Source organism: Dermacentor silvarum, chromosome 5 (genome assembly GCF_013339745.2).
Source record: "Dermacentor silvarum isolate Dsil-2018 chromosome 5, BIME_Dsil_1.4, whole genome shotgun sequence".
NCBI classification, from domain to species: domain Eukaryota; kingdom Metazoa; phylum Arthropoda; class Arachnida; order Ixodida; family Ixodidae; genus Dermacentor; species Dermacentor silvarum.
In genome coordinates this window covers 81,916,940-81,934,241 of record NC_051158.1, presented here as the reverse complement: position 1 = coordinate 81,934,241, position 17,302 = coordinate 81,916,940, and the positions used below count along the sequence as shown (strand labels likewise).

The following is a 17,302-nucleotide window of genomic DNA, read 5'->3' as shown; positions in this document are numbered from 1 at the left end:
GTGTCCATATAATTGCTATCGCAATAAAATGTAAGTTTTGTAATTTACGCTTCTACAGTGAAAAAAAAAAGTCCACTCTTACCATGAGAGGACGCGTGGTAAACAAGAAGAGATGCAAAGGCGAAAGGTAGGTGGCACCAGTGTCTTGAAGTTTCTGCACCAGCCAGCCATGATGCCGTGGATTTCGACGCCGGCTGCTTGGGCCAAGTTAATTTTTTATCGGTAGGGACGGATTACATTGCATCCAAAAAAAAAAAATTGACAGGATTCAAGAACTTTCACTGAGCCACGTACGGGCACAAGTAATAAAAAAAAATGCAGCATGCGTGTCATTGCGTGACGTCACACTGACAATACCGGCTCGAAATTACTGCGAAAGTAACAAAAGTAGAGTTTTGAAAGAATACTATTTCAGTATCAACTGCTGCAGTGTTTCTCCTGTCTCTTTAAGAAGCTTATTCCAATTAGTAAGCTCACAGCCAACTTCAATTTTCGTATTTCAATACATGCAAAATGCAGAAATGCTTTTATGAGACAACCGCTGGACCGACAAGTGAAATGTGTTGCATTCTATAAAGAGAGTTACAGTGAACTTAGGAAGCGGAATATTGGTTTAGAGCAAGGATTTTTTTTTTTCTCAGAAATTACGTTTAAAAAAGTCGCAGTTTCGCCCGAAAGGCGAAGCATCGATTGTGATAGCAAATTGGTGAACAGCTAGACGTAGTAAGGATAGTAGCTTTATCTGCCGTGTAAGCTTGTAAACATAGGCATACTAACTCATTCAACAAGCATGGTGTCACGCGTTCACAAGCAAACATGAACACATCTCACTCTATGACCGCGGAAACTCGCTGTCAAAACGCTGGAGGCCGCGGGGGTGCGCGCGGCCGCCGGGGCCGCCCGGAGTAGAACGCCCCCTCCGTATCCTCCCCCGGGAGCCTTGCGGCGCTGGCGGCCGCGCGCGCAGGCGCGGGCCGCTCTATCTTGAAAGCCATCTGCGTCGAGGACACAGTCCGCCATATGAATAAAGATCCAGTCCGCCGTGCGCTGCGTTTTCTCGGCCGTCCGGAGTAGAACACTCCCTACCCTCCTTCCCGAGCGTTGTCCGCGACAGAAGACGGCGCGCTTCCCTCCCTTGCGTGCGCGAGATTAAGCCGCGATCGCCGGCGCACCCTCTCACGCTTTCCCTCGCACCTACAGCATACGGCGCGCGGCGACGATTTGATCGCGGTTGGACTTTATACGGCACCTCACGGCGATGGCAGAAATGCGTCTGGAGTGTCTATATAATTGATATCGCATTAAAAATAAAGATCCTTCCTCCATGGCTATGCGTATACGGTGCTTGTCCTAAAGGTCCATGGGGCTAAATATCTATTCCAAGCTATCCAAACTTTCCGCTCATGAAGTGAATCACGATTAGTGTGTTTTGCTCTTCGTTCTTTATTTGGCAAATATTTTGAAGCAGCGGCTTAAGTTGTCACGTTTCTGACTCAGTAAAGTTCCTCGGTGCCGGTGACTACCTGATTATTTTCTGCCTAATCGCTCGCGGGTGTGCTCAGTTCCGATATATATGTTCTAGCTGCACACAAGGCTTGAATCGTACCTGTTTTGTACATCGTAATACCTTGTAGCAAAGATGTATTATTGCTGCATGGTAGCTCGCTTACTCTTGTGGACCGTCACAAAACATTCAGCTTCGACCATTTGTGCGCTGTCGGTGTAGGCCTCATTCATTGTGCGTGTATGGTGCGCATATATTCAAGTGTGCGCCCAGTCACTTATTCTTGGCCCGTTGGCGATAGAGTTGGGATAAATATGCACAAATTAATAAAATAAAATAAAAAGACACAAGACAAACTAACACACCTGAACTTAATATAAGCTCAATGATGACGACAAAGCAATGTGACGAGCAATTAACAATGCATATACGTAAGAAACAGGGCGCGGATCAAATATACAAGAATAATACTTAACAGCAGTTCACTATAATAAAGTTCAAAGAAAACAAAGTTTAAAAAATGATGTCATACGCATTACCGGGTAGCAGCAGCAAGTGCATAAACTGTGAAGTCAGTGGGCAGAGCTTTCCCGAAGAATGCTGGCGAGTCGATCTTGTTTTGAGGTGGATGCGATTGCTGGGCTGGGCTTCCCGGGAGTCTAGATCTGACGACTTCCCTCAAGCAGGTTGAGCTAACTTGAGGCGAACTACCGTGAGCTTCGTTGCAGACGGTGGTTTGACGTCTGGTACGTCAACTAGTTACTTGGAGTTCCGACGCGGCTAGGCGGCCCAGGCGATACTGGACGGCACTAGCTCCTTGACTGCTCTCAGCAGATTACAGGCTCAGCTTCTAGACTGATTAGCAGGGCCTAAAACCTGCGCTTAAATAGCCTCTCCTTTCCCTAGTTCCTTATGTCGGGGAACTGCAGGTATGCAGAGTTCACTTAATTATTTCATAACTCAAATAAACTCGAAACTTGACTCCTCCCAAAAGTCTTGGCTACGCCTCTTTTAATCAGGGGCGAGGGAACGGTTTAATATCCCCTCGCTGTCCGAGGTTGCGCCCCCGCACTGTACCACACGGACGAATACGCTCACACTTGGGTCCGTTAATCGGCGTGTCGCTATCTCGAAACTATATGCCGCACCGTGGGACCACGACGTTTCTGGCGACCGTTAATCGGCGTGTCGATGACTCGAAACTATGCAGCTCTGTGACAATTCTACACCTCCTATTCAGCTTTATTACCACAAAGGCTACCCTCTCATTAATGCTGTAAAATTCATCAATGTTGCCCGCTATGTCCTTATGGACTAGAAATCCTACTCCGAATTTTCTCGTATCTGGAAGACCTCTGTGGCGGAGGACGTGGCCGTTAGTGAGCACTGTATAAGCCTCACCAGTTCTTCTCACCTCACTAAGGCCAATAATATCCCAGGCAATACCTGATAATTCTTCAAATAGCCCTGCTAAGCTAGCCTCACTCGATAGGGTGCGCGTGTTGAACGTTGCTGGGTTCAGTTTCCATTGGCGGCCTGTCCGGACCCAGAGATTCTTAGCACCCTCTGCCGCGTAGCAGGTCTGACCGCCGCCTTGGTCAGGTGATCCGCAGCCACTGGGAACTGAGGGCCATGGGTTAATTGTCGGAGTCATGAGGGAGGTAGTGGCCGAATACTGCACCAGGGAGGCCAATTCCTGTTCTGGTGAAGGAGTGACTTGAAGCTTAGTGGGCCTTCCTAATTTGGTTGCACCTTGACTAATATATAGCCCCACTAGCTCTCGGCGATATTTTTTTTTTTGCGGTGTCAGGCGCCACTCCATGCCTGGAAATGTAGTTGACTGGAGGAGGATTCGGACTTACGACCTTCAGATTACTATACTATAAAAAAATCGAACAGAACATTACCCTAACTAAATGGTCATTGGAATATCATATGCGGCACAAACGCCATGAACTGTCCGTTCGTACTCTACAACAGGTATTACCGCACGTAATAGTGCCACTGAGAGCCTCGTTGACTTCACGGATGTACTATCAGACTCGCTCTCACTTTGCGGTCAAAACTCTTGCGTGCGACTCACGCATTAAGGAACAAAAAAAAACTATTATCGAATAGAACACTGGACGTCTATGCATACAGCGCCAAAATCCTCCAACTTAACTGCAGAATGACCCTAAATAATTGATAATTGTAATGTTATATGTTCGTACTCTATACATCCGTTATTAACGCACGTAATAGTGCCACTGAGAGCCTCGTTGACTTCACGGATGTACTATCCGACTCGCTCTCACTTTGCGGTCAAAACTCTTGCGTGCGACTCACGCATTAAAGAAACAAAAAATAAAGAAACTCGCGCAATTTACGCCCTCAGGACTAAAGAAGATTCGCGCTTATTTATAAGTACTTCCACGCACTAAATGAAACTCAAATGTTGCCGTTTTCTAAATACACGTGCGAGACCCATACAGCCTTAGACACACCCTTACATAATACGTCGAAGAGAAAAGAAATCTGTAGAGTATACCATTACTAAAAGCGATCCGCGCAGTCCCTTTTGAAGGCGCGGTACGCTCTACGTGCGTGCGGGAACCACCATCCGGCGATTTCTAAAATCAGCTGAAGTAGTCGGCACCTAACCAGTATCTAACCCGATACAGCGTTATTTTCAGAACTCGCGAAATCTGAAAAGAAAGTCGTAGTATAACGGAAACTCACGCTAACTGTCTGCATATCTCTGGAAAAAAAACCACTGACGCTATCCTTTCTCGAGCGTTCAAACATCAAATTAACTCGAAAATTTATCTGCGTCTACCACGATCCGAAGAGACCAACACTGCCCTCTGCCTAACAGAACGTTCCTAAAACTCAAAGTTGTTCCAAAGTATCCTCAGAGGAATGAATAGTAATGAATGTAACTTACCAAACGTGCCTCGAAAGAAAAGCACTACTGTCAAACAAAACACGACTTGCCACGAACTAGCTCAGAAGCGTCGCTCATCAACTGGCGCAGCTTGCGCGTGACCTTCCAAACTTACTTTTATCCAAAATTACTTTACGATATATATTGCAATTTACGAATTGTAGCCGATGAGCTTGTAAGGCGTATACACTTGGAATGAATTTCCAGAATGACACCAGTTTGGAGATATGCGCCATCAAACTCTCCGTAAAAATGCACTGTTGTTCCACTTACTTTTTTACCAAATGCTGTTTTATACATTGAAGTACAAAAGTAACTGGAATGCCCATGTATTTCATCCCACAGTTTGGGAAATAATATGTCGAAACTGGTGTCACCCTGGAAATTCATTTCAAGTGGATCTCACCGGCTACAATTCGTAAATTGCAATATATCTGTCGTAAAGTAATTAACGAAGAAGTTTTTTTGTTAATTTTTGTTAATTAGTTGATTATGTGTTCCGATTTCTCTTGCTACCAATGTCCGCCTTCGTGCATAGCGTTCGCCACACCGCCCCCCCCCCCCCCCTCCCCAACAAAAAAATACCGTTACATAAGCTGCAGTTGCCGGGAAGCATGAGAAGCAGTCGGGGATGTGAGAATGCTAAAATCACCTGCCACAGGTGATTTTTGAAAATTATGTAAAGCTTAATTTTGAACACCCGGTGTAGGATAGCACGCTGCAATGTTACTCAACGAGCTCGACTTTTCTGGCTAAACCGCTATCGTTCACACTTGTGTAAACATGAGTCCCGGTTATGCACGTAAACTGCTTGTTTTCTCCGAATACTCTATTTGAGCCTTTAATAAACAACGCTTTATAACGTGCAGTGTAATGACAGAAGCTTGGTAACGTTGTCAGTGTGAGAACGGATGCTCATCATTTGAAAAGTATTGGATATGTGATTCAATTTGCTTCTGGCACTATTCGGTTGATGCTCAATTCGGTCTCGAAAATTACTATATGCATATTTGTACACAGGGCTGAAAATCTCCCTTCAGTGGAGGGGACCCTCACAGGGCGGACGGCGACGTATTGACCCTTTTGGCGGAGCAGTTTGTTCTAGAGAAACGAGATGGCGCTTTCGGCGGCGCGCCGTACGTCGCCTCAGCGACCGCGCACGAATACGAAACCATTACCGCTACTACCTTTCTTCTGTGCGATCGGCTGTCAGAAATGCAACTGAGTTTTCGCTAACGCACTGTGCTCCAATCATGCTGGGTTGAATCACGTAGTTTAAAGACGTGTGCAGTAGTTAGCTGCAAAAATCGTGACTGGCATATTAAGGAATGTTATGAATATGTGTGGCCAAGATAGCGGACTGCTGCTGCAACTGTCCGTACGTGTTTCCGGCACTTCGAGATGTACGGCTTTCCTCGAGGATACAGAAATTTGCTCATCCGCCAGCGTTGTAACGCTAACCTTCAAAGAAAGGGCTTCAGCTCCGGTACGTCGGCAAGCGTGAGTACCGTTCGTTAAACAATGATAAAGGGAGTAGCGCCACTTCCTGTCATAGTAGGTTTCGCGCACAGTATCTACACACATCTACCCCAAATGGCACGAAAACTGAAGCCCACTCTTTCGCCAACGTGTCAAGAATAAGTGAATGGGCGCACACTTGAATACATGCGCACTATGACAACCGTTCTGAGTGGTTCTCTGCCCCTTTAATGAGAAATACGGGGCCCGTTCTAGGCAATACGATAGACGATCTTTCCATCAGCGGGGTTATTTAAATTCATTTTCTGAGCAGTTGTCTGTCCCTTTATACTCCTAGAGTTCTGGCATGACATTTATTTTCATTTTTTGCATTGATAGAATTCCTGGACCTCAACACCGCAGAAAAACATACTAACAGATCTCAGAGTGCCCTAAATAATTTACTATAGTAATGAGCACTGCAGTAGCGCTCCTACGAACCACTTTCCTTTTCGATTCCCAGAAGGCGTGACGTCATGACACAGAGGGTGGTCACCTGGGAGCAAGACATTGCGACGTTTTGGCACTCACGCGCTCCGGCTCGCTCAGTAGCTTCTACTCATTGCGCGACACGAATGGAGCAAAAAGACCACTGAGCGTGCTGGAGTTAGTCTCGATGTTCAGCTCCAACGTGACCACCTGCGTCATGACGTCACGACACATATACCTAACGGACTGAGCCAGCTAACTGGTCGGGTACAACTTATTAAGAAGACAGGAGAGGCTCCGTCCAGATGACCGAAGCGCGGCAACCGATTGCCTCCGCGACTAAAGAAATAGTCCCGCTGACGTGACTCGGCCCAGCTCGAAGCGCAGGCTGCCTGTTTTCCGTCGGCGGGGTCACCGGCCTTCCGGCTCATGACGTCAGTCTTACAGTGCACGCCCATTGGTGGAGGCTCGTGTGCATCCGCCTTTGACGGGCTAATGCCGCTGCGTTCTAAAGTTGTACCCGATGGTGGTGTTGGCTGAGCATAGCTGGTTCAGATTGGTTATACTCGCGAGTACACTGACTCGTACTCGAGCCGCACTCATTTCACAGGCGTGAAATATACAATGTGAGTGAGCGATGAAGGGTGTGAGTGGACGTGAGTGACTAGGTCTGTCCGAGAACATGAGCGTGGACCGCGTGTACAGGGTCCTGAACATTTTGCTGCGCGTGTTCGAAAAAAAAAAAAAAAAGGTTTTGCGCTCACCGCTGCACTGTTCTAGCTTTAATTTTGCAGAACGATCGAAATTTGGAGTCGAATTCGTTTAGTATAACACTTGGCACAGTTAACTGCATGGTTTTTAAGAAAAAAAGTGCAAATTTACCCTCAATTATGTGGAGGCGACCTGTTGCAGCGAGGGCGCTAGCATAAACTTGTTTCGCCGCCTGCCGGCAGCTGCAGAAAGCAGCCGGTCAGGGAGGTTTGCCGCGTGTTCCAGTATGGTCCCTATACTCTAGGTGCCATAGTTCCAGTACGGCCACTCGATGAAACGATTGAGCGGCCGTGGTTCCAGGAGCGGGCAACACGCGGCTACTAGCCACTGTAACGCGGCAAACCTCCCTGACCGGCTGCATTCCGCAGCTGCCGGCAGGCAGCGACACAAGTTTATGCTAGCGCCCTCGCTGCAACAGGTCGCCTCCACATAAGTGAGGGTAAATTTGCACTTTTTTCTTCAAAAACAGGCAATTAACTCTGGTAAGTGTTAACCTAAACGAAGGAGACTCCAAATGCGATCGTTCTGCAAAATTTGAGCAAGAACAGTAGTGAAGCGGTGAGCGCAAAACATTTTTTCGAACACACGCAGCGAAATATGCAGTACCCTGAACACCTCGCGGGCTGAGCATACTTCATCATCGCGAATACACTGACTCATACTCGAGCCGCACTCATTTTACAGGAGTGAGATATACCAATGTTAGTGAGGGATGAAGGGTGTCAGTGGACGAATGCGTGCCGTGTGTGTACACACACACACACACACACACACACACACACACACACACACACACACACACACACACACACACACACACACACACACACACACACACACACACACACACACACACACACACACACACACACACACACACACACACACACACACACACACACACACACACACTGACACTAACACAGGTCCGTAGTGGACCTGTGTTAGTGTCACTATAAGTGTGTGTGTGTGTCACTACGGACCTGTGTTAGTGTCAGTATAAGTGTGTGTGTGAGTACACAGAGCCTGCAAAAATACTGGTGAATTATGCGCCTTTTCTATTGACTTAGACAAAAGCGAAACTTATTTATGGTAAGCGCGCTCTGAGGCTTGCTAGTACGTTTTTCTACAGTTTCGATGTCCAGATCCTTCCCTTAAACAATCTGAAAAGTTTAAAATGTCATTTTAGTACTCCTGGTAGTCGTGAAAAATTGTACTATGCTTTCATCTAATATGGAAGTTGTATGGGTCCACCAAAAAAATAGTTCTTTGTTTGGAACGTCTTATTTCCCACTCTCAGGGCCTTGATTCGGTGGCGGGCTTAGTTTAGCGTGGCGAGCTTCATCCCTCTGGCAACGCTGTGAACACTGGTTGCGGGCTCTTGCGGCGAATGGATAAAGCTGTGAATGAACGGAGCGACAGGCGGTTATCTTTTTCGCAGAGCGTCGCTGCGATTAGAGTGACGAAGCCTCGTGGAACTTGGCCGTGAGAGGAAGGAGGCAGCATGGGCATCGCTGGCCACGACGAAAATAACGGAGGCACATGTAGCGTGAGTTTGACGACGAATCGCATCGATCGCTGCGCGAAGTAGCCCACGCTTGAACCACAGCCGGGTTTCCTCAGAAAGAAAGAAACACGATCAGCGGGGATTGCAGCTGATATGAAGTTCGGCTCCCGCCGCGTTCATTTCGTGGGCAGTCTATGACGTCTTTGTCTCAAGTGAAACGGCGTAACGGTCGAGCCGCGCGTGCATTATCGGTTTTTGTGTTATGGGGTTTCGCGTAGGAGCGTTGCCGTTTCGACCGCCACCCGCCAGATGTCGCCACGGTGCTAGGTGCCTCGCTTTTCGCGCGCCTTTTGAATTGTGCGCCGGTGGCCCTCCCGTAGCAATTTGGTTTCTCTGACGCCTTTCGTTGACATGAAATGGGTCGCAAATGTTTCGTGCCTAACTGCAAGAGCGGTTATGCCTCGAACGGGAAACGAATACGGTCCTTCAAGGCGCCGAGTGACCCGAGACGCCTGACAGCTTGGGCGAAAGCCATCGGACGCACCGACAGGCAGCTCACGCCGGACTGCTACGTCTGCGAGAGGCACTTTCCGAGTAGCGTCGTCAAAAGGCAGAAGTGGTTCGTCGAATACAAAGGCAACGTATTGCTCGAACACCCTAAGAGGGCGGTGCTGGAGATGGACGCCGTACCGACCTTGAATCTCTGCCGTCCACTGGAGGTGACGCCCGAGATGGAAATTTCTGGGAGTAGTGAGAAGCCGAGTGAAATGTCGGTCGTCAGTACGAGCAACGATCAGTCACCAGATGACACCGAAGGTTCTCCCGAGAAAGCTGCGAGAGTGGACAGTACGACCTCGCCCGTTAATCAGAAGCCCGAACTGCCAGTTAAGAACTCGGACGCTTTACCGCGCGTACTTAAAGAGCTCATCGCTGGAGCACCGTGTGCACAGTCGCCCTCTTCGTCAGCCCCAAAGAACGCGCCATCCACGTCGACGCCAAAGAGCACCGTGCCCTCTCCCGTTGCGTTTAACAGCTCGTCGTCTTTTATGATGCAGACGACCTCGCCAGCACGTTTTACGCTGTCGAGCACGATGCCTCCCGTCTCGCCGATGACCACGTCCGCTCCTATGATGATCAGGAACACGTTGGCTCCGTTTGCACACATTGGTGCACCGTCCACGCTGACGCTGAACCGCGCGTTACCTCCTCTGGCGCTGAACAGCTCGCCGTCGACGCTGCTGCTCATGCCGGTGGCGTTGATTCCGAAGCAGGGGGAAAACAGCCCCGCCAGCGTCGCGATGCGCGTCGTGCCTGGCAATGCACAGCTGCCCGGAAACCATCTGCCCGGAAACCACCCGCCCGGAAAGATGACGACCGCCCTGGCGTTCAGGCTGACGGGTCCTGGCCATACGGTGACCAAGAAGCCCGTCGCGGCTGCTGCGGCCGTTCCTGCCAAGCGCGAGGACCACCAGCGGCGGCGGCCCGACGACGTCGTCGTGGTCAAGGAAGAAGTTTTGTCGGACGACTCCGGAGACAGCGGTGGAGGCTCGTCGGACGACGGCGCCAGCTTCGCGGAACCCACTGCATCGGTTAAAAAGACATCGTCGGCAGCGAGAACAACGCCTAAACCGGGCCAGCCGAGCTCGGGCACCGTCCGCTTGCCTCTGAGCATGGCCCTAGGAGCGGACCAGGTGCTGCTGCCGAGCCCGTCGTGGAACCATCACGACGTGGATATCGAGTCTACGAATGCCCGCAGCTTGTGCTTCGTGGAGCTGCAGTGCAGCCCCACGTCGGGCCCGCCTTTCACGCGGCGCATCCTGCAGATCGTCCAGTCGGCCTCGTCTGGCTACAGCATCAAGTGCTATGTGCTCGACCGCGAGGTGGAGGTCACCGTGCTGCCGGCGGGCTCCCCGCCCCCGACCGTGGAGGAGATCGCCGAGACGTTGCAGGACTTTCACGCCAGGACCGTGTGTCGGGGAGGGCTAGCCCGCAGGGACCTGCCCGGCGCACGCTTTGAACGGGCTTGGCTGGACAAAACTGGCGTCTGGAGGCACGACCGGTGCCCACTACTCCTCTACGGTGGCGAGACGCAGTGCAAGTTCTGTGCGAGCCTGCCGAACCCTTTCAACCCCCCTACGACGTCCACGATTGATAAGTCTAAACTGCAGCAGAAACACACTGCAAGAAGTGGGGTAAAAAGTGAAACGTGAAACATATAGAGAAATGGACGTGAAGGGACTGGTTAGGTCTACCACGGGCAGCCTTGGGAAGTGAAAGACGCATCGGGAAAGTGAGCACCATGTCCTGGCAATACCACCAGCTCAAGCTTTCCTGAATGTGTGCTGAGGACAATTGCACCGTGTGTTGACAGTGCGTGCTTGAACAGGGTCTAATTTCAGGTGCGGTGTGACGTAAAAGTCACATCCACAGTGTTGGTGTGCCTAATTTGTTGTGTATGAGCCCATCTACGCAGGCCCGCACCTACTGCATCTGAGAGCCACAATTCATGGTTTTCACCATCACCCGTGGTGCAGTTATGTGAGTAAGGCCATATGCCATGCAATGGGTTTGAACGAGAAGTCCCTTTGTGCTGTTAATTTCACGGGTGCTATGTGCATGCATAAATAACATGGCTTGTGATGTAGCCCACACGTTCAAATGACCTTCCTGTAACACTGCTGAGGTGTATCTGTCATCCATGCTTAAAACTGTTCTAATGTCATTTGCCAGCCGTAATAGCCCGTCGATGTATTCACAATTTCTGGCACTGCGGTTGTGCTCACTGAACAGAAGCAGCTGTCTTCACTGGTGTTGCAGGCTTTTCATTATATATCTCAAGAAAGTTATTGCTGCTGTTGACATAGTTGCTTTGATAATGCTGGCAGTGCTGGAGTCAGAATGATGGCAAACACAGTAGCTAAATTTCAGGTAGATTGGATGTTCCGAAGCCTGTTGCTTTTCTAACTTCATATATTGAAGAACTGTGCTAACATTGACTTCAACTGATGTAGTGTGCATGTCATTCAACATTTAGGACATTGGCAGCTGTTTCATATCGCATGGTGTAAAACCATACCAGGGCCAGCTGCATGCAGTTTGCTACACTATGCTGTATGACTGCAGCGTGACATTCCCCCCAAGGGAAAAACATTTAATTTTATTAATAAGGGTAGGGTAGTAAATAACAGCAATGTATGGGTTCTTTGCCATACAACATCATTATTTGCTATAGTTTCGTGCAGATTCTGTTATTTATTTTTATTTACACTTTACCTACATCGCCACAAGGCATTACGTAGGGGGTGGGGGCGTGCAAAATGGATCACAACATAACAAATAGCAATATATTGTTGCTATAGATTGAAGGGAACTTTGACACTGTGGTTATTCAGCTATTGCAAGCACCATGGTCAGTACATGGATCTTTCTTGACCTGGGCATAGGATTTTTTTAGGAAGCTCATCTGGCTTCCTATATTGCTTTATTTAACCCTTTAAGTCCCATTCCAGAGTGTACTCATCTGGCTGCCGATGCACACCCTTGGCTATGCTCGAAAAAATTCTGGAACGCGAGTCATCCATAGACTAGTTGAGCCATCTATACAGAAAGTGGTTAAACTGACATGTTAAACTGACATGTTAGGGTAGGCTTTTTTTTTGTGTGACAAGATGGTGTGACAAAGCTTACAGTCAGTGTTGCTCTTCTCTCATTTTCGGACATGGTAGATCACCAAAAATTATTTTAGCAATGCTGAAATTGAAGAATCTCTTATGAACTCTTATTTAAAAGATTTCGATGTTGCATGCGAGGTGTCTTCAAGCAACAAAGAGGCCATGTTGTTTGAGAAAAACTATCAAGATTATTAATTAGCATGTCTTAATATTTCTTCCAATTTTCAAATTAAAACAAATGTTCAGTAGCGAATCACCAATTTGAACTTAAAGCTTGCTAATGTTTTAATTAGAAAGTTAATTGTTGCACTTAGAAAAAAATACTCAGCGCCATGTAATGATGCTAGGAGTTGTGCATTAAAGATTTGATGAGCTGTGATGCAAATGAACATAGAAACCAATTAGTGCACTACACTGCCTTTTTTAGAGCATTGAAATCTCTTAAGGGGCACTAAAGGCAAATAAAGTCATACTACATTTATCCAAAACATCACATTTACTGAAGACAGCATTTTTGTAACTGAGAAAGTGACATATACTTTGGACAAGATTGGTGGCTCCACTGTGAAAATGTGGCATTCACTCCCACTATGTATGTGTGAATTATGATGTCCCATTTGTATATTTTTAGCCAATGACACATAAAAGCAGTTATGACATGCTTTAATATGAAAGGAAATGCACTTTGTGTGATTTCTGTATACAGAAACACACTGGCACCTCCCATTCGCACTACTAAATTTTTATGTGGGGGTTGTGCCTCTGACCTCTGATATTATGTGGAAGTGGTGGCAGAGTATTGCCTCTTAGGGTGTTGGTAAAGCATAAGAGTTTTACTTAACCATGCCATTTGTCTCAGGTGATTTGAATTACTGGTGCTAACATATGGGCCAGAAACTTGGAGGTTAACAAAGAAGCTCGAGAACAAGTTAAGGACTGCACAGAGAGCGATGGAACGAAAAATCTTAGGCCTAACGTTAAGAGACAGGGAGAGAGCGGTGTGGATCAGTGAACAAACGGGGATAGCCGATATTCTAGTTGACATTAAGCGGAAAAGATGGAGCTGGGCAGGATATATAATACATAGGGTAGATAACCGATAGACCATTAGAGTTACAGAATGGGTACCAAGAGAAGGGAAACGCAGTCTAGGACGGCAGAAAACTAGGTGGGGTGATGAAGTTAGGAAATTTGCAGGTGCAAGTTGGAATCAACTAGCGCAAGACAGGGATAATTGGAATCACAGGGAGAGGCCTTCGTCCTGCAGTGGACATAAATATAGGCTGATGATGATTTGAATATGTGACTCCTGAAGTAATAATTTCTTCTGAAACTAAGTCATCTTTTGGCATTAAAGAAACATTGTAAGGTTTCTCGAGGAGTAGTCTGGCAATCTAGACTTATTCTACATTTGCCTTTAGTGTCCTTTTATCATCCAGAAATAATTGCCACAGAGTTATCAGGAAATCGAGGAAGTAATGACTGTGTGAGAGAGGGAGAGACGAGATGAAGGGATTTTATTCTTAACACAAAAATTACAAAATATGTATACAGGCAAGGGTGCCACAGTAGTAATACTGAAAGTGGGACTTTGGGCAGTGTTTAAGTGCTAACGCTCAGTTGCCATTTTTGACAAATAGACCAATCTGTAGTTCAGTGCTTTAACTATTTATTATGACCACTGAATTTCTGATTGGTTAAAGATAGTGGTGGTTTTCAAGAAATGACGCATAGCTACTCTGGGCATGAATTGGGTGGCATAGGAAAGCAAAGATGAACGAAAAATACAGGTTATATTCGTGAACGTTAATATAAGCCACTAGTGCATTTAAATTATGTCCACTTCAGTAAAAAAAAATTATGTTGTGACTGTTTCGGCTGAACTGCCATATTGGCAGCTGCTGCAGGTACTAGTAGTGTCAGCCTTCTTTTTAGCAACGTCCATCCGATGCCATGATCGTTGACACTTGTTAGTCTTTTGGTTTGTATGCGGCATGCCAGGACAATTTGCTAGCTGGCTTTCAGATTCTGGTTTAATAGCCACGTCATTACTTGAAAAAAAAAAAGACCTGTGTGTGGCACTGCTCGACGACCATGACAAAATAGCTCTCATAAGCAATTGTATTAACGTGTGTATATGAGCGAAGACAGTGAAGAACTGCCAAGTGGAGAAATGCACTGTGAGGTGCATTTCTTGTGCAACATCCATGTGCACAAGAGTGGAACTGGAGATCTTAGGTACAAGAGATTTTGTACATCAGGTAGCAATCAGAGGATTTGCAACAGTGTCTAGTTTTCTCGCCAGGGGTTGCTAGCGGCCTGCACAATTTTGTGTGAATGCAAGCTTTCTATGGCAGCTAATCCTAATCTCCAACAACTGCGCATGTCAGGCCTCTGCTGGTTTGGCCAAAGCTAAACAAAAGAAGGAAAAGGTTCTGTACAAACCTGATAAGCACTGCATCCTTCCGCAGTCGCTTTAGTTTTCATCTAGTCAAAACGTGCTGCAGCTTTACAAGCTCAACACCCTACTTAACTTGTTCCCAATGAGACATTTGCATCAGAAGTAAAGAAGAATGGGCTGTTGGGGTTTTGCATGGGCTATGAAGTACCGAGCCCACCAAATATTTGAAAAGTTTGAGGAAGTGGAGAAGGCGGGTGGACGCTTGTTTGAGGTGTAGATGGAGATAATTGCTAGGGTGGGCAGAGTTCATCATGATCGCCATTTTTTGCGTACACCAAGTGTTTCCTGCCATCTTTCTGGTGTGCCATTGTGCACAAATGAATAAATCTTGCTGTTGAAATAAGTGCTCTTTGAAATTGCTTTAAAACTTTTCTCCTTTTTGTTTGTAGAAATCATCCATTCAATCTTGTGAGTGGCAGAGAACATCGAAGGAACTCTAAAAAAAATTTATAAATCAACCTAGACTGGTACTCTTCGAATTGATAATTATCACTGCACTTCCTCTGAGGTAAGCAAGCATTCCTTGGCAGAGAAAATGAAACACAAAATTGTGCCGATCACATCGTTTTGAAGTCATAGGTTTCAGGATACTTTCGTGTATTTCTTTTTTCAGAAGCAAATGGAGGTCACATTGAGTGTCTCACTGATTTTCAAATGCAGGGTAATACATTTTTTAGTCATTAAACGGGCATCGACCCAAAACATATGCTGTCAAAATTTGTAACATCACTGGGAAGCAGTGCATGGTCGTTAAAAGGTGACTACCACGCGTGCTTTGTTTTTTGTGTCCTTTCTGGTGTAACAAGCCTCCGCTCATAGTAGAACCACTCCATATTCAACTCCATGTGTAAGGTACTGGTTTAGCTTAACTTCATATGCCCTTATATATCCTGAAATGAGTCGGGAAGGGCACAGCAGAGCGTGTCTATGGTAAACCTCAACGATAGTGATGGAGGTAGGCACAAGATACTCTTCGTCAAGATGGGGACCGAGTTTCACTCTTGTTTACCATCGTATGAACCTTGGGCTGCTTAGTATATGCCCTTTAAGCTGATGAGTACAAAGCTTCGGTGATGGTGTGGCAGCGTCACACGTCTAGGAACATGGTGTGTCGATCATTAACCATTTGAAATTGTTGGGGCAGAGGTTGTGCTTTTGCTTGCTCTGTCATTTGAGAACTTCGATAGCTTTACAAGGTAGCATGTAGGCACTTGTGGAGTTGATGAATCACATTGAAAATTATTTAGAAATTGAGAGCGGGTCCTTATTTGAGCAGTCCTCTTGCTGTATGTTTTATGATAGCGCACTTCCAGCCAATGGCACGCAAGCTGTAGTAGTGGCCTGCTAGCGAGCCCGAGATGGCCCTGTTTAACACATTGAAACAATCCCTTGTGGTCAAAATTAACCCGTAGCTCTCCACTATAGAGTCTCTCATAGTTCAGGTATATTGCTTTGGGACGTTTAAGGGATGCTAAAGAGGAATGCTGAGCTGTATGTGCAAGTTCCAGTTCAGCAGTTGCAAATTGGCTATGCTTACTCTGAGAGGAGGCTTGTTTAGTAAGAAAGGACTAAAAAGGAAAGGCAGGTGGCGACACCATTTTGAAGTTTCCACACCAGCTCGTCATGACGTCACGGGTTTTCGCAGCGTCTGTTCGAGACTGCCTAATTGTTTGTCTATAAAAAAAAGTCTACAAAAGTTCAGTTGCATTTTAAGGAGACAATGGTTGAACATGAGCAAGTTTTGAGAACTTTTCCTGCACTAAAACGGCCCCAATATGAGAAACTACTTTGAATTTGTTGATGTCATTGGCGTACCGATGCTGCTGCTTTGGCGCAGTATTAAAAAGACGGAGGAGCTGAAGTATTGGTATATATTTTCTGACCTTTCCGGGCCAAATGAATTAAAATAGAGTTCGGAAGAATATAGGTCGGTATTTAGTGTTAACCTTAAGTGTTCCTTTAAAATTGTTACCAGGTGGGCCACAGGGGTGCGAAATTATGGTAGTGGGCCACAGAAAGGCACGTGTCTTAAATGGCGGTAGAGTTGGATACGATTGTGGTACTTTTGTCTGCATTTTATTTGTGTGTCATTTGCACTTCAAATTTGTGATCCAGACAAGCCTAAGTGCGGTATACGAATGTGTTTGCAGAGCCTACGTGATCTCCGACGTATTATTGGGGCGCCTATTTAAATGGGCCCTCCAAGAATTTTTTGAACGTGGTAAATAAACTCTTATTGTCGCATTGATTGTGCTGTCATCAGTTCCCGAGGAAAGAAAAAAAAGCATACCCCCCTTGCCCCCCTCACACAGCAGGACACCTACTATTCACTGCAAAAGTGCCCCGTCTCTGCATGCAGCTTTTGGAAACGCCCGCCATTTTTTCGCTACACTCTTTAAAAAAAAAAATGTGCACCCTTTCGGGCTTATCTGGTCCCACAACGATAATCGTCATCTGCCTTGCTTGCGTTCCTTTCATGAAAACTCTGCTCTCACTACTTTCCTGTCGAGAATAC

The 17,302-nt window shown here is 46.7% G+C and overlaps 1 protein-coding gene across 1 annotated transcript; it reads left to right on the top strand.

The window, feature by feature from the left end:
* The first annotated feature begins 8,531 nt into the window (after positions 1–8,531).
* Positions 8,532–17,035, top strand: LOC125945873 (uncharacterized). Its single transcript, XM_049668234.1, has 2 exons — positions 8,532–15,295; positions 16,938–17,035. Exon 1 carries the CDS (start codon positions 9,072–9,074, stop codon positions 10,863–10,865), a length of 1,794 nt encoding a protein of 597 aa, XP_049524191.1. The 5' UTR covers positions 8,532–9,071; the 3' UTR covers positions 10,866–15,295; positions 16,938–17,035.
* The last annotated feature ends 267 nt before the right edge of the window (positions 17,036–17,302 follow it).

Coding starts and splice junctions, on each gene's coding strand:
- LOC125945873 (XM_049668234.1), top strand. CDS start 9,072: ATGGGTCGCAAATGTTTCGTGCCTAACTGCAAGAGCGGTTATGCCTCG.